The sequence below is a fragment of the Octopus sinensis genome, linkage group LG1, assembly GCF_006345805.1.
Source record: "Octopus sinensis linkage group LG1, ASM634580v1, whole genome shotgun sequence".
NCBI classification, from domain to species: Eukaryota; Metazoa; Mollusca; class Cephalopoda; order Octopoda; family Octopodidae; genus Octopus; species Octopus sinensis.
The window spans coordinates 182,586,050-182,602,222 of NC_042997.1; the positions used below are offsets into that span (position 1 = coordinate 182,586,050).

At 34.5% G+C, this 16,173-nt stretch overlaps 1 protein-coding gene across 5 annotated transcripts in view; it reads left to right on the forward strand.

Annotated features, from left to right (window-relative positions):
- The window catches only part of LOC115218494 (rap guanine nucleotide exchange factor 1), a 211,035-nt gene that overhangs the window by 113,580 nt on the left and 81,282 nt on the right, over positions 1-16,173 (forward strand). Inside the window, exon 1 of one of the 5 annotated variants that reach the window (XM_029788373.2) lies at positions 2,821-3,155. The exons of the other annotated variants lie outside the window; for them this stretch is intronic. Within the exon in view, the coding sequence (XP_029644233.1) occupies positions 3,111-3,155 (45 nt within the window). The 5' untranslated portion in view covers positions 2,821-3,110. Of the gene's footprint in view, positions 1-2,820; positions 3,156-16,173 lie in introns of those variants that run through there. 5 annotated transcript variants of the gene reach the window in all.

Here is a 16,173-nt window from a genome sequence, read left to right on the forward strand (position 1 = left end):
CGATCCAAGGTCTCTCGTTGTTATCAAGTGCTTATAGGGAACATTTATGGGACATAGTTGCTTCATCCCAAACAATGAGATTGCACGTTTTCAAAATTGTTGCTTCGTCCAAGGAATGCATCATGTGGCACAGGCAGTGTTGCCAACTTAAAATCAAAAGTTTATGCTAAATTTCAGTAGAAAAAATACCAAAAAAACTGCTAAAAAATGCTAAATATGACAAAAAATACTATAGACTAATTATATCAAAAAGCTTAATTTTTATTTACATTTTTATTTACTTTCTTTAATTATATTCAGTATTGAGAAATAATTTCTTGAATTTCATTGATTTGATCACTTTCAACTGCAGTAGGTCTTGACTCCTGTATACATTACAGGACAAATGCAGATACAAAGACAAATTCGTAGACTTATGTACATATATATATACAATGGGCTGATGATGGGCTTCCACCACTCACAAGGTTTTGGTTGGCCAGAGGCTATAGTAGAAGATGCTTGCCCAAGGTGTCATACAGTGGGACTGAACCTGGAACCATGTGATTGGGAAGCAATCTTCTTATCACACAACTACTCCTTGTTTTCATAAAATACTATCAGTCATTATGAAAATAGTTTTCTCTTTAGTATATCCTCAGTATTGGCGTGTACATCACACAGAATGGAAAATGCTTTACTGATTTGGAAAAAATAAACAAGTGGAAACTACATATTAACTTGCCTGCTTGTATGTATGCACACATACTCACACATATTTATATTGATCTTACCAGTTACCAACCTATTGCTTTCACTTTCAATATCTCGATGATGATGGAAATGGTCATAAATAACTACCTCTTATCGTCTTGACTTTCTTTTCATTTATGGTGGGTACCAGTATGAGTTTCATAAAGCTAGATCCGCCTTTATATATCACATATAGGAGTGTCTCACTTTTGAGCACTCAACTGGCCACAGTGTTGTTACTTTAAACATCAGAGAAGCCTTTGTCATCAGCACAAGAATCTAAGGACTCACCCTTCTTAAATGAAAAGTTTTGAGTTAGTTTCATTTTAGAATCTCCCTTCTCCTCTTTGTCTGACTCTAATGCACTTCAGTTTTCAGTTAATTCTCCTCAATCTTCAATGTTCTTGTTGAAACATCTAATCACACCACTTCACAGATGACACCTTTCATCCCTTAGTAACCATTCCCTCAAGGGTATGATCCACATGCCAGCAAACAAACATTCATGTCTCATATGCTGTGGATCCTTTAATGGTGAATCAACCCGAAAGCCTCTATGTAGTTGTGTGACTTGCTAAAAGTAGCAGCCAAATCATATCAAATTTTTGTACCATCTGGAAAAATACAAATAGACATATTAAATAATATAGTCCAATACCTGACAGAATAGATAAACTGCTCACTGATGGAATGCCTTTGATCATAGGTCTGCTTGGTAAAGGTTGACCTTGGGCTAAATAACATGTAGTGGTGGCATAATAACCTGCTCACAGCATATATTAGGGAAACATTTTCCTGAACTCGTGATACTTTTCCAATACAAATGTTAAGTCTCAAATACCTTCAACATCCCTAATGTTCCCCCACCACTCACCAAAAAAAAAAAAAAGAACCTGGTTCTTTCTAAACACCTTGTTCCAATCCTCTACCTCAGAATGGCAACACTCTGGAACTCCCTCTCACCCATATTTTCATTACAGGCATCAACTTACAGAAGTTGGAGTTTATTATCAACCACATCAATCTCGAAACGTCAGTAAATTGTATGGGTACTGTTCTTCCGTGGACTAAAAAGTATAAATTTGTGTGTAAATATATACTGTTTTGAGTTAACTTTTTTGTTATTGCTTGAATGGAGTTTTACATTTCTATATTAGTGTTTAAGCAAGTAAAATTTAGGAAAAAAAATGTACATTAGCTATAGAATCAAGTCTCTATTATCATTCAACCATAGTTTGCTGGTCTTAAGAGGAATCTGAGGAAAGGGAAGCAGTTTCCTTTCTCTTTATACTTAGGTTTAGAAGTGTAAATGAGAGATATTGGCACTGCTTATCTAGCTGGAAAAATGTTTTTACATGCTGAGTTTGACAGGTCTAGAAAATGGCTTCTTTCTATCTTGTTATTTCTTTATCTATCTGCCCTAAGTTCCAATAAATGCTATCTGTGTCACATTTAATTGGGTAAACTTATTTTTATGATTTTTTATTGAATTCTCTAAGACGGATTTCTAAACCAAAACGTTTAAGAAAGATAAATGTAAATCACATATTTTTCTGTATGCTTAATACGAATTCCCTTTTGTATTCCTTACCCACCTTTCATGGATAGATATTACCTCTATTGATAGTTCATGTTCATATTTTTTTTTAATTGGTCAGAATAAAAAAATTATATATTATCAGTTAATCCAATTGAATAAGACTATTTAGATTTTCATAGACGTTATCACTTGTACATTTTACCTTCTTCTGTTTTTCCTTTACACTTTTTTTTTTTCATTATTAACCTGTGATAAGAATTGATAAAATCAAACCACATAGGCAATCAGCAGTAAGATTTTAGTGCTATTAAGTTATAACCAGAAGAGATTGAATAGCAGTAGTTAATGGCAACAGAATTGTGATGGTGAACAGAGTACAAAATTCTATCAACTAATATACTAGTTCCTAGAAACTCAACTACTAGTTGTAAACTTTTAGGTGGGGCGCACATGCTTGCACATAGATTCATAGGAATAGACTTTACAGCATGTTGCTATTTAGCTATTGCCTCTCCTCTAATGCTCTCTTCCCCTCCCTCTTTTCTCTCTCACTCTCTTCTAAACACAAGTGCTCCTCTGGTGAATAAGTGTATGAATGTATCATACCTCTTCTCCATCTAGCTCACTGTCTGTTTCTTCAAGTTCCAGAAGTAAAGAAGGAAGGAAAGAAAAAAGTTTATACAGCTTTTTTCAGGCAACTATCCTTTCAACTAGTAGCAGTAGTCCAAAACACATGACTAATTGGTATTGCTAATAACAGCAGCTGAAGACAGCTTTTTTTTTCTCTCTCTCTCTCTTTCCTTTCTGTGTTATACGAAATTCAAAGAAACTTTCGGATATGGTTTACAAAAGTAATAAGAATACACTGGAAAAAAAATTGAAGGTATGTTTTGTGTGTATATGTAATTTTATGTGGTTAAAAAATTTAGTTTACTTCTCAAACATTGCTATGTTTTAGGACTCTTGTTCATGTTGTGTTTATTTGTAGTGGATGAGAAGTATTTCCAGAGATAATTTATTATTATATAAATTGTATACGCAATTAATTATTATTGTTATCACAGCTAAACTCTGGGTATGTTTATCTATGAAAGCTAAAATGTGTTGTAGTGTTTGGAAGATGTAAATATTTTGATAGTTATTTCACATGTATTCTTATTAGTACCTGCTCCAAGCTAAATGGATCCAGAGTTCAGATTTTTGTAATATTGATTTTTGTCTTTTATCCATTTGTGGATTATGGCAAGAGAGTGAAATGAAGTACAATTGATATACCGTAAGATCACTTCATTCAACCAGACCTCATACCTACAAATTTGATTTTTTTGTTTCTGAGATAATTCATTATTATTGGTATTTTCATTTCACCTGACTTATTATGGAATATATATTGTTTATAGCAAGAACTGCTAATATTTCTAAATAGTTTGCTTTATATTGATACAAATGAACTGCTGTCAAAGGGTTTTCTAGGTTTTACAATTAAAATTTACTACAGAAGTGTGTTAAACTTTTTCACAATTTCTCATATTTAACTTTAAAAATGAAGCTTGTGGAATTTTTTAATTGGTAAAGTAACAGCAAAAATAAAACAGCTATTATTTGTTTTATAAGCCACACACAACTTCCTTGGTATCATGTATTATTTTGATAGTAATTATTTGTTTTAGTTACATACATCTAGAATATACTGCTGATTATTGTAATTCAGTTTTTATTTTCCTTGTTTTTGTGCGCTGCCAAATATTTTATTTCAACATTGAGAATGTTGTCTTATCAGTGGTTGCCGGAATTCTTGTTTACAGCTTACAAACATTAACAAATAGCTAGCATATTTTTTTGTAATCAAAATTGTATTTTCTTAAAGTCATATTGAGTACATACTTTTGTCTGTTCTTCCTGTTTCAAAAGCTTTTTTTCTGTAAACATGTATTCGTATAAAAACTAAGGGTGTCAAATTTTTTTAATATTTCAAATAATTTTATCCAATCTTATTTTAAGGAAGACAAATGGGATTGTTAAAATCTGGGTATTGATATATAAAATTTCTAATCTTAACAAAAATATATTATTTTGATAAAATTTAAATTGGGATCAGTTCCTCTATTATTATTAATCAAATCTGAACTTACAATCTAACAACCTGTTACTAGTTTATACAAACATAAGTTGGAAGAAAATTACACATGATAAATTAACCATGTTTACAATTCTATCTTTCTTGGTTATATAAGTTTATTGTAATACCGGGAATGTTATTTTCAAAACCTCTCCTGTCCCTGTTTTTATTTTAGATATTTGTTTGGAGATTTTACACTAAAAACTCTAATTTTATGTCCCAGTTTTCACTTAGTTTTTGATATTGTGTATTTCCTCAATATGAAAAATAATCGTGTTTAACCCTGCCACTAAAGTTTATTTTTTCTTTCTGTTATGATAGTATTGAATTTCTGTATATCTTGGCTATCCCATAACATTGAAGTATTGTTACACCTCTCACTGCATTTATTAGTTCAATCCCTATGTTATTGCTTCTCTTTCAATCAGACAGGGTACCTTTACATAATAACTTGACTTGTTACAAATAGTAGTCAAACCTCTTTCAAAACACTTCCTAAACAAAGAACACATTGTATAAGATAGTCCTAGATACAATGTTTGAAAAAGGACAGGATGACCATGACTGGCATATCTTTTCTTTTAGATCTCCTGATTCAGGTTTGACCTTGGGTTAAACAACAATTAGATTTGATGTTACAATTGAAAAAAAATGCATTTACAGTTTTGTCTAAATCTATGATATACACTGTGATCTCCATTATCTTTATACTTTGAACTGGTAGCTTATATTAAGATAGGTAATTGCTTTAGTATATTCAAAAGTATGGCTGAATAGAGAAGAATGGAGAATAATAAAGAGACCTTTGCTCAAAAATTTATTTCCTACTGTTTATTGTCACAGAAATATAATTGTTGTGCTTGTGGTGCTCCAGATCAGCCTTCAGTGACCAGGTTGATAATCAAAGGTGTTCTAGCCATAATCACTCTATCTTTTATATATAGCTTAAACTGCATTATTTAATGTGCCTGCTTTTTATGATGATGTGTGTTTTGAGGGTAACTTTGCTGCTACTTCTAGCAGTTTGATCAACTACCTAGAGACTCACTTGTTGGCTTGCACTGATATACTTGTTCTTGATATTTAGCCCTGGGTCTTACTACTAAGGCATTCAAGCTGTGACTATAATTCATCTCAAACTAAAATATGCTATGTCCTTTTTATTTTTATGACAGTATGATGTGATTTGAGAGACTTAACTGTTATTTCTATTGGGTGAAGCAACCTTGTAAAGACTTCTTTGTTGGTTCATCATAATGATATAATATGCTTTAGTGGGCAAAATATATAGACTGGAAAAGGTGTAACACTATGAATACTTTTGTTGCTCTTAAAATGTTTTATTAGTGCTTGAGTGGCAGAAGTAGTAAAATAAAATAGAGAAAAATCCCCTGCACTATTTATTTACATCCCCCCTACATTATAAGTTCAAATTTCACCAATGTTGACGTTACCTCTTTTCTTTGTGCGTGTGTGGTGGGGGTTCATTAAAATAAGTACCAGTCAAGTATCAGGGGTGATACAGTTGACAGTACTTCTCACACAAAACATTTGTGAACTTATATCAATGTAAGAAATAACTTTTTAATACATAACTTACATAATATTTTAAACTTGTTTTCTTCAATAAATAGTATTTTGAAAAATATATTAACCAATTTATTATAAAGATAAAATATTTTTTGCTTTTTTTTCTATATTATTATTTTTTAATTTTAACATGTCAGATAGATCACAGGACATCTGCATAGGTTACTTTTTGTTTAGATACATTATTTTTATTACTTTGGTAACATAATAATAGAAAAGTATATTTTTTTGATATTTTTGTATTGCGTATTATATTTGCTCATCTAAAATAAGAAATATTGAATCTCATGGTACTTTTGATGAAAGAGCAAAAGAATGTATGAAATGAGAGCAATGCCAATTTCATGAGAGAGAGCTGTCATGGATTTTGGAAGGAAATTCTGTTATACCTGAAAAATATTGGCTCAGATGTACACAATAGAACAAACTACCTCCTGACATTCATAACATTGTGTAACCTGAATAGGCTAGATATAATATACTTTTCCAAGAAAGATTTTATTTTATTTTTGCTTTTTCATCAATGTCTAGAAGAACATGTATGAATATAAATAGAATAATGAATGATATTAAGTATTCATTTTAGAGTTTTGTCTCTTATTTATATAAAACTAAGACAATTATTTACATGTGGATTTATAACTTCAATTAACTTGATTACTGTTTAAAATTTATATTTTTATCTTTTACGTGTTTCAGTCATTTGCCTGTGGCCATACAGGGGCTTTAAATTTTAGTTTTAGTTGAACAAATCAGCTCCAGTACTTATATATATTTTTAAGCCTAGTACTTATTCTATCACTCAGTTTTGCCAAACCACTTAGTTTTGGGGGGACTTAAATGTACCAGCACTGGTTGTCAAATGGTGGTGGAGGACAAGCACATCACACACACACACACACACACACACACACACACACACACACACACACACACACACACACACACACACACACACACACACACAATGAGCTTCTGTTGGTTTCTGTCTCAAATCCACTTACAAGGCTTTGGTCAGTCTGAGGTTATAGTAAAAAGCACTTGCTCAAGGTTCCACTCTGTAGGATTGAACCCAGAACCATCTGGTTGAGAAGCAAGCTTCTTACCATACAGTCATGCTTGAACCTACATTTAAATTTGAGTGATTAATCAGCAGTGATCATTTCATATGTTGTTGAAATAAGAAACTTTAGTACTAAACTTTAACTTGTAACTTAATACAGCTATTGTTAAAGTTGTAAGAGTAAAATTGAGTTTTACCCTACAAAAGTTCGTGTAATCCTGGTTTTATGCTGAGCAGCAATTTTTCTTTTATCTCTATGATTCTGTTAAAGTAAACTTTATTGATCAGGTTAATTAATGAGGAAATTTTGAAAAAAACAAAATGCGTTTTTGTTCATGGCAAAAGAAATTACAGCATTTCATTTTTTGTAGTTTTGTTTTAAAGAGCCATAGGTACAAGTTTCTTCATAACATTTTAAGTGCTCTTTTCATTTACAGTCTTTTGTGGGGGAAAAAAACAACAACAACAGGAAGGGCATTCAGCCATATAAAATCTGTTTTACCCCATGCAAGCATGGAAAAATAGACATTAAATGAGGATAATAATGACAAGTCAAATTTTGGCTGTTTCAAACATGCTTCATATTGTTTCGAGAGAGAGAGAGAATAAGACAGAGATAAGAAATGTCAACAGCACAGTAACAGATAACAGATATAGGAAGATATCAAGTTCAACAATGTAGCTACTTAATGAGTTGTGATTGGTTTGCAAAGAAGTAGTTATCAACCTTATTCTTTGCTATAAATGATATTCATAATTACTATTGAGTTTTGTTCTATGGGACAAGTAAATTAATTTTTCTATATGATTATCTTATTTTATAATTGTTTTGAAGAAAAAACAAATTAATGATTTGTCACATAAATTCAATACCACATATACAATAAAAGACTATTTGATCAAATCTGTTCCATTGTTGTGGGTTGTTTTATTGAGGAAAGAAAAGTGGAAGGTAAAGTTTATCCCAGTGGCATTTATACTTTAGAAACGTAGTACCAAACTGAACATTTTAACATACGAAGTGTGTGTGTGTGTGTGTGTGTGTGTCCACTCTCTAGTAACATCCACTTATGTTTCAGTTATGAAATTCATTGTTATAAGTTTGACAGTTTATGAAAGAAATAAGTGTACAAAAGAAACAGCATGATAATGACAGAGAACCCAAACTTCAGGGACACTAGATACACTGTAGCAACTATCAATATAGACTGAAGGTGATTCACTAGAAATAAAAAAAGTTCTGCTATCACGGTAACAGAATTGGCTTTGGAAGTTATCTTACAAGTGGAATAGTTGCTACTGTTCAATAAGTATGGAAGTTTTGATAACTACAATTTTACAGACAAAACTTTACTGTATGTAGAGTATTCAGTTTCTAGAGTTCATCAAATATTGATGCTATCTAACAAGACTGATTCTTCTCAACCACTTCATATACATGCAACGAAGTCTTTCTACCAATTTCTTTTTTTCTTTTATTATACCTGAAGCCAAAACAACCACATCTACTAACCTACCTTTGTAGATACAATGCTGAATATTTAAATAAACAACTATTTGGATAGAATCTAAAATTACAGCTCTCATTGAATAGGTATAGAACAGTCAGTTCAGGCCTTTACCTATGAAGTAAGAGAGGAATGTACAAGTGTGTATGTTTGTATTTGCATATGTATGTGCAAATAACATTCTGCTGAATGTTATCTGCGAATTGAATTGCAGCTTGGATGTAGGCTATAAATTTTAATGACTAAAACAACCAATAAAGCAATAAAAGGAAGCAAAAAGATGTTTCTAATTTCACTGTACTTCAGAGAAGCTTCATTCCCAGTTCAACAAAAGGCTTCTTGAGAATTATTTAATGACAGATTTTTTCATTTGCGTAGCTCTTTATTGAAACTCAGTAGCATTTACTTTTGATAAATGCACGCAGAACTTGACCATATCTGAATTAAAAAAGAAAAGTGCCACTGATTTAGTCATATCAATATGTCAAAGACCATCATACAGATACTTTCTGGCTCACATTTTTCTTGATATTCTTCTACAATTAGTTTTTGCATGTCATTGACTTCACAAAATATATATCCTCCTACACAACAACATTTTTCTTTTCTTTTTTTGTATTTAGTTTTGAGGAAGAGGAGTTGTAAATTAATGGATAAAAATGATAGGCATATAGTCATAATTCATTTAACTTTTACTTTAAACATATTTTCGTCTTTTGGTTGTACATTTTTTCTAGTTCCTCTTTATCTAATTGAGAGTAACAAAGAGGAATGTTATAAAACTAAAAAAATAATAGGGCTGATAAAGCAGTCAATTATTTCATTCATCCAGGACAGATATTTTGATTGCTCTTTTGGAATTTAACACAATCAATTACATTTTTTCAGGAAATGACATCATTTAATCTATCCCTCAAATAATAATAATAATAACTGGTACTTATTTCATCAATTTCTGAAGAGTAAAAAACTTTCAGGAGTGGGGGAATTTGACATAAGAGCAGGAAGAGATGTAACTAAATACTTAAGGCATTTTGCCTGTTGCTCTGCTCGTTCTCATCTTTCACAGCCCTCTTTCATATTCACTATAAAGGATTTCTTAAGTACGTACAAGACCAGAAAGAGAGGACAGTCAATTAACCGACTCTGGTTTTAACTGGTACATGTTTATCAATCCTTGGAAGAATGAAAAGCAGGAAAAAAATAAAGAATGCTCTTGGGGAATAATAACAACACACTGGTACAAAGCCACAAAATTTGCTGAGGAAGGGTATAGTAAATTAAATTGGTGCCAAAGCAAGCTTTGTTTTTATTTTATTCAATACTGAAATTGAACGTACCACTAGTTGCTTCCAAACTAGCTACTTCCAGTAAAGATTCTTTGCCAACATAACATGGCAGTCCTGGTTTAGGATGAATGTTGTTGTAATTTAGCCCCAGGAAACATCGTCTCCAGCTGGCTGTACGACACGATCTGCGTCCTTATATTTTCAAACAAGGGAATCTAGCACCCCCACTCAGCTCAAAACAATATCTGTGTATTGCGATTTCCGGGTTATTTACCTTCATCAGCACAGAATAAGTGTTCAGCTAGAGGTGAATTTCTTATAAGGATAATTAATATCATACATAGAGGGGACAAAACAGGACAATACAAACTATTATTTTTATTATGAGTTCGTATGATACTTAGTTTTTAAAAATATTGAATGATATATAATTAAAATTTGACCTTTACTCTTTGAGAGTGGATTAAACCCGATGGGCTGAAAAGCCCAGCAACTATACCTTTTCCTTTTCCCATAAGGATTAAGCAGGGTCACATGCACCCACCTTTCTTACCACAGCCTTCCATCTTTTCTCAAACTCACCTCACGACAGCAAACCAGGGCCAGAGATGAAAGATCCTGTCATGAGTACTTGCAAACTTGTCTTCTATACACACTCTTTCAACACTGCAACTGAACAGAGAAAACATGCCTCATGTTCCTTTGAGAGTTCGGTTGGTGACACAATCTTTATTATAGACTCAGCTGATAGCTGTACTCTGCCTAGGTATGACAACACATGTTCAACGTAAATTATCAAGCCTGAAAACTTCCAGCACTGTACAATAGCATGCTGGGCAGTTTCATCATCCAGCCCACATCTTGGACATGCCGTTGGCACTGACATTCCATGCCTGGATAACTTATTGCAAACAGGTAAAGCGTTCTTGTAGCACTGCCAGGTCAGGGATTTTTGGTAATTATCCAAATACCCTGACCTGAAAGTTTTTTGGAACAGGTTGGAAAGTTGGTTCTTGCCAAACCCCAGAGCCCTTCCTAGGATGTCATCATTTTTAAACTCTACCAGCCCTTTATACAAAATCAAGGTGGTATTCCCACTGTTGGCCTTGCCTGTCTTGTGGATTAGCACGAGTGCCTGTCGACACTCCTTTTGCCATTCTGTGAGATTACGTCTTTTAATAAAACCGGGTTTGAATCTCTCCAAAGAGGCTGGTCGCAGAAAGAATTCCTCCGCCAGCAGATTCCACACCTTGTCACCCTCCAGGTAGTGCCAGAGATGTCACAGCTTCAACGCATGTCTGCACATCATTAACCAGGGCATCCCTAACCCACCTTTTAACAGTTCCTGGCAGCAGACGAAGCACCTCACAAGTGGCTTTCCTCCTTTCCACAATAAGTGGAAGAGGAGGCACTCCAACTTGTTTAGCCACAAGTTGGGGCAAGGGACAATGGTTAGGCGGTAGGTGATTACAGATGCAATAAACATCTGTACCTCCTCTACTCTTCCTTTTTAGGGACAGAGCCAGTCTGAACCAAGTTTGGACTACAGCCTCCACCCTGACTGCCACCTCACTCCAATTCTTCTCCGTTTGGTGTGTGTGTGTGGGGGGGATCCGGTCCAAACCAGACTCTAAGCAACTTAACAGGACCATCTGTCCAGTGACCCACGACACTGGATGATATTGACTTGCTCCTCTAGGTGCCAAGGCGCAAGCCGATGGACTTGTCCTTGTTAACTTTTGTCCCTGCGACTGCCTTGCATCCTTTGATAGCATCCTCTACACAAGGTAGCTGAGCCTCATAGGAGTTGACAATGGTGATGTCATCTGCATAAGCAGAGACTGACTTACTGCATCCAATCTCATTGGGGATGTGCCCCAAATTCTCCAACTTCCACAGTAATGGCTCAAGAGCCAACACATACAGAAGCAGAGATGGGACACCCTTGACGAACTGAGCACTTGATTGAAAATGGCTCCGACAGGTAGCCATTTATCTGAACGGTGGATTTGATGCTGCTATTCATTGTGGAGATCCACCTATGGAAGTCCAGACCAAGCCCAGCCGCTTCAGGGACCGCTGCCAGGTACATGTGGTCTACCTTATCAAAGGCTTTACTTTGGTATAAATGGACCAGTGCCCCACCTTTGCCGGTTAATTTACTCAACCTGTCTATGGTGTAGTGTATAAGGTGAAGATTGTTCTGGATTGACCTACCTGGAATGGCGCATGTCTGCGCCTTCCCTACAATCTTCTCCTTGACATGCGTCAACCTTTTTGCTAACACCTTGGCCAAAATCTTTAACTCTACATTGAGCAGAGTTATGGGCTTGTAATTACTTATAATGTCCCCCTTGCTCAGGTCCTTCTGGACCAGCGTCACCACTCCCCAACTCACAGATCTGGGAATCCTCCTATTCTGTTGCCAGTTTGTGTAGACACTTGCCAGCAGGTCCCCGAACAAGTCAGGCATGCTACAATAAAACTCAAAGGGTAGACTATCCAGCCCTGGCACACTCAGCCAGCACCTCTTTGACCTCCACAGGTGTAATCGGGTCCTTCACAGCATTCCGCCGCACATGCCGTGAGTCGCAGCCCACTGGCGAGGAAGCCCTTTTGGGACCGCCACGCTCAAGCATGTCACTCTGCCCAAACAACTGGGTGAAATGCTGGTGAAAGGCCTTTTGCATCTTTTTCTGTTCATAGATCTTGCGCCTCTGTTCATCAGTTAAAGACTTTATAGAGGCTTTTTTGCCCCTCTGACACTCCACATAATGGGCCCATCTGGCAACGTTAATATCTTCTCGGCCCACTGCACGTAGCTTAGCTCTAACTCTGCAGCCTTCGTGTTTGGCTTTGAGGTGATGGTACAAGACCGTTCTCGCTGCCAGCACTCTAGCTACAGAGCCAGATTCCATAGCCTCGTCTAAATTCTTAACTAGTTCCCTTTCTATTCTAAATCTATCTAAATTTAGCTGATTGCTAAATCTAAAAGACTCTAAATGAATGGCTTTCTTGAGGGCGTTGCCACCATCAATTATTAATGATGGCGCCACTTAGCTGGGCATGGAAGGCTTTACAAGTTAAAATGGACTTGTTCATTTTCCAGTACCCAGGTCTCTGTCTATGATATTTATCTATATGCATTTCACACGTCACAAATTTGTGATCCGTGTAAGGTACAATACAAAACTGGGGACAACTAAAAGTATATTCCTATCTTTTTCTCTAACGAATACCCTGTCTATATAAGATCTGTGTAAGCTGTCATTATTACTCCACATCCACTGTGGAATGCTCAGCTCATCCAGTCTGTAATGGTCTATTAGATTATAGCTCTAGAGTAACTTACTACTTGAGTTTTGGGAGGGGCTGCACAAATTCGGCTGCTTCCCCATCCTTTTCTTTTAATGGGGAAGCCACTGGGCTTTTCATTGGTGAAACCACTGGACTTGTTAATAATTTTTTTGTCTGCCATTTCGGAGCTAACATCTCTGATATCTTCCGGATACCTTCCCTTCAGCTCCAAAAATAGGCCTGCATCCATTTTTTTCAAATCTTTGTGTTTCATTTCACCTAGATTTCCACTGGTATTACCTTTTCCTATTGCAGGAAAATCTTTTTTTGATGCAATATTAAATTCCATCATATACTTTTTTTTAAATTGCCAAAAATGACAAAATGAATTCACTACCCAGCAACGGGTAAAGAAAAACAGTTCAGCAATAATTTTTTTTTTTTCACAATGATTTCAAAACAGAATTTTCTGCTCCATAGGGCAAAAATTACTGTTCCATAAAGGACGACAGTTCAGTTCAAAGCAAAATACACAAAAATATCACAATAACAGACAAAAACACATGGATCGAACTCACATTACTTTGGTAACAGCAAATTACGATGCAAAAAATCCTAGTCTGCTAGAGACAATTGTTCAGCTAGAGGTGGCACCGTCAAATTCCCTTTCGAAATATATAGTTTTCAAAGTGACAGCTAGTCATGATCTATAAATTAGAAAATTACTATTTTTAAATCTCACAACAAGAGATATTCAGCAGCAGTACTCTAGAGTAAAGATTGTTTGTCAACATAATATGGCAGTCCTGGTTTAGGACGAATGTTGCTGTAATTTAGCCCCAGGAGACATTGTCTCCAGCTGGCTATACGACATGATCTGTGCTCTTATATTTTCAAACAAGGGAATCTAGCACCCTCACTCAGCTCAAAACAATATTTGTGTATCACGATGTTATGTTGGCAAACAATCTTTACTACAAAGTACTGTTGCTGAATATTTCTCGTTGTGAGATTTAAAAATAGTAATTTTCTAATTAGCTACTTCCAGGCTTTCAATTTTGAAGTAACTAGTTTGCTGCTTATTTTGTCCAATTTGTTGCTGGATAAAGTTCCTTGAAGATATAAACTTTATTAATGGTGCAAGACTATTGGGCTTACATGTAGAATGTAAATATATATCCAATGCAATAACTGCAATAAACAGGGCCCTCCCCATTCTCTCTCTCCTCTCTCTCTCTCCACCCTCTCCCTTTCTTTAATTTTGCTTTACTTATTAATTATATGATGTATTTTTAAAGTATATAGTTTTTGTTATTTCCATTTGTTACTTCATTCTATAATTTTTGAATGTTCTAATAGTTCTAAAACACTTCAATATGTATGTGCTATTTAAATCCAGTACCGTTCTAAGCTCTTAAAGACCTTCCCAAATTGATTTTTGTAATTGCTTTGTCTAAAATAGCCACCAAAGGTTCTTAATTATACTGCAAATAGTAAGAGGGAAAGAGTCAAGTTAATTCTATTTAAGTTGGTTAATGTTATACAATTTCTAGGTTTGTCATTAAAATTCATTATCATCATTGTTTCATCTTCATTTTTGCTACTGTAACTCCCATTGCTTTGCAAAACAGCATCTTTGCCTCAAAATCTGGCATCACTAGAAGGTCAGCATTATTTAGTGTGATTTTTTTAACTTCATCATTTCCTCCTTAGTTTATTTATTACTTTCTTTTCTGTGACATCAGGTTGACATACAAACCCTGGTGACTTTGACAAACATTATGTGCTTGTCATGGAATTTTCCAAGGAAAGTACAAAAGTAATTTTCCATTACCTTCCTTTGGGTATTTTTTTTTTACAAGACACTATCTTATCAGTTAGATACAGACAAGTTTGCAACACATACCTGGTAGGGAAAGTGCCCAGAGCATAAAGTGTTAGAATAAACATTGCAAAGTAATTTGTCCATTGCTCTAACAGTTCCAGCAATTTATTGCTCTGGACTAATATTTTATTTTATTGATCTTGAAAGATGGAAGGCTAAGTTAATCTTAAAAGGATTTGAACTCAGCATAAAGAAACACAACAAATTCCACAAGCCATTTTGTCTAACACATTGATACTTTTGTTAATTTATTACCTTTCTGACCACTATAAATGGAACTTGACCAGAAGAACCAATGTGACATAGTGACAAGGTTGGACCTATAAATTACAAGTACAATCCATTTCCATTTAATAAATGTCATAAACCAGATATGAGTCAACTGGAAACTATGGAAAATGACACTTGCCCAAGATGGCACACAGGGGGATTCATCAGACTCACCCTTATGAATTTCTTGACCATTTGGTCCTACAGCTGCTGCAATATTTTTCAATCTGCATGCATCAGTCATTCACATTAAATGTTTGCATTAGGGTAGATGCTTCACATATTTATAACATTGTTTTTGGTGTCTTGTCGCTTTGTCATATCACACTCAAGTAAATATCTTTTCAATAAAATTCCTATTGTGTTTAAGATCACAGCTATAAATTCAGAAACTCTAGTTTATCAAGTTCAGTACTTGAAATATTCTTATTAAAAAGCCAAATATGAATTAAGGTTTGAAAATGTTTTTGATCAGTACTTAGGCACTAGCTTTCTTTAAATTTGGTAAATTTTATTCACTTAGAATTGTAACATTTTATGTTGTCTTAATTTTTGGTACCAAACTCCAGATATATAGGTTTCTGATTTACTGTACATTTTCTTGTCTCCCTGAGTAAGTCACTTAATTCTACTTGCCATGCAAATAAAGGTTTCATATCTAATTAAGAAATTATTATTATTGTAACCATCTACTTCAATTTCCTATCAACTCAGAGTTTTCTGAATCACTAATTACTTGAGAAAAAATTTCAAGTGTTAGCAAAAGCACACTGTGAAAATTTGGCATAGATGCTTTGTATATGAAAAATACTTAACGTTGGTCCTAATTTTGTATGGCTTTTCATTGTTTTTAACTCCAGTAAATGATAATAGGTGTTGA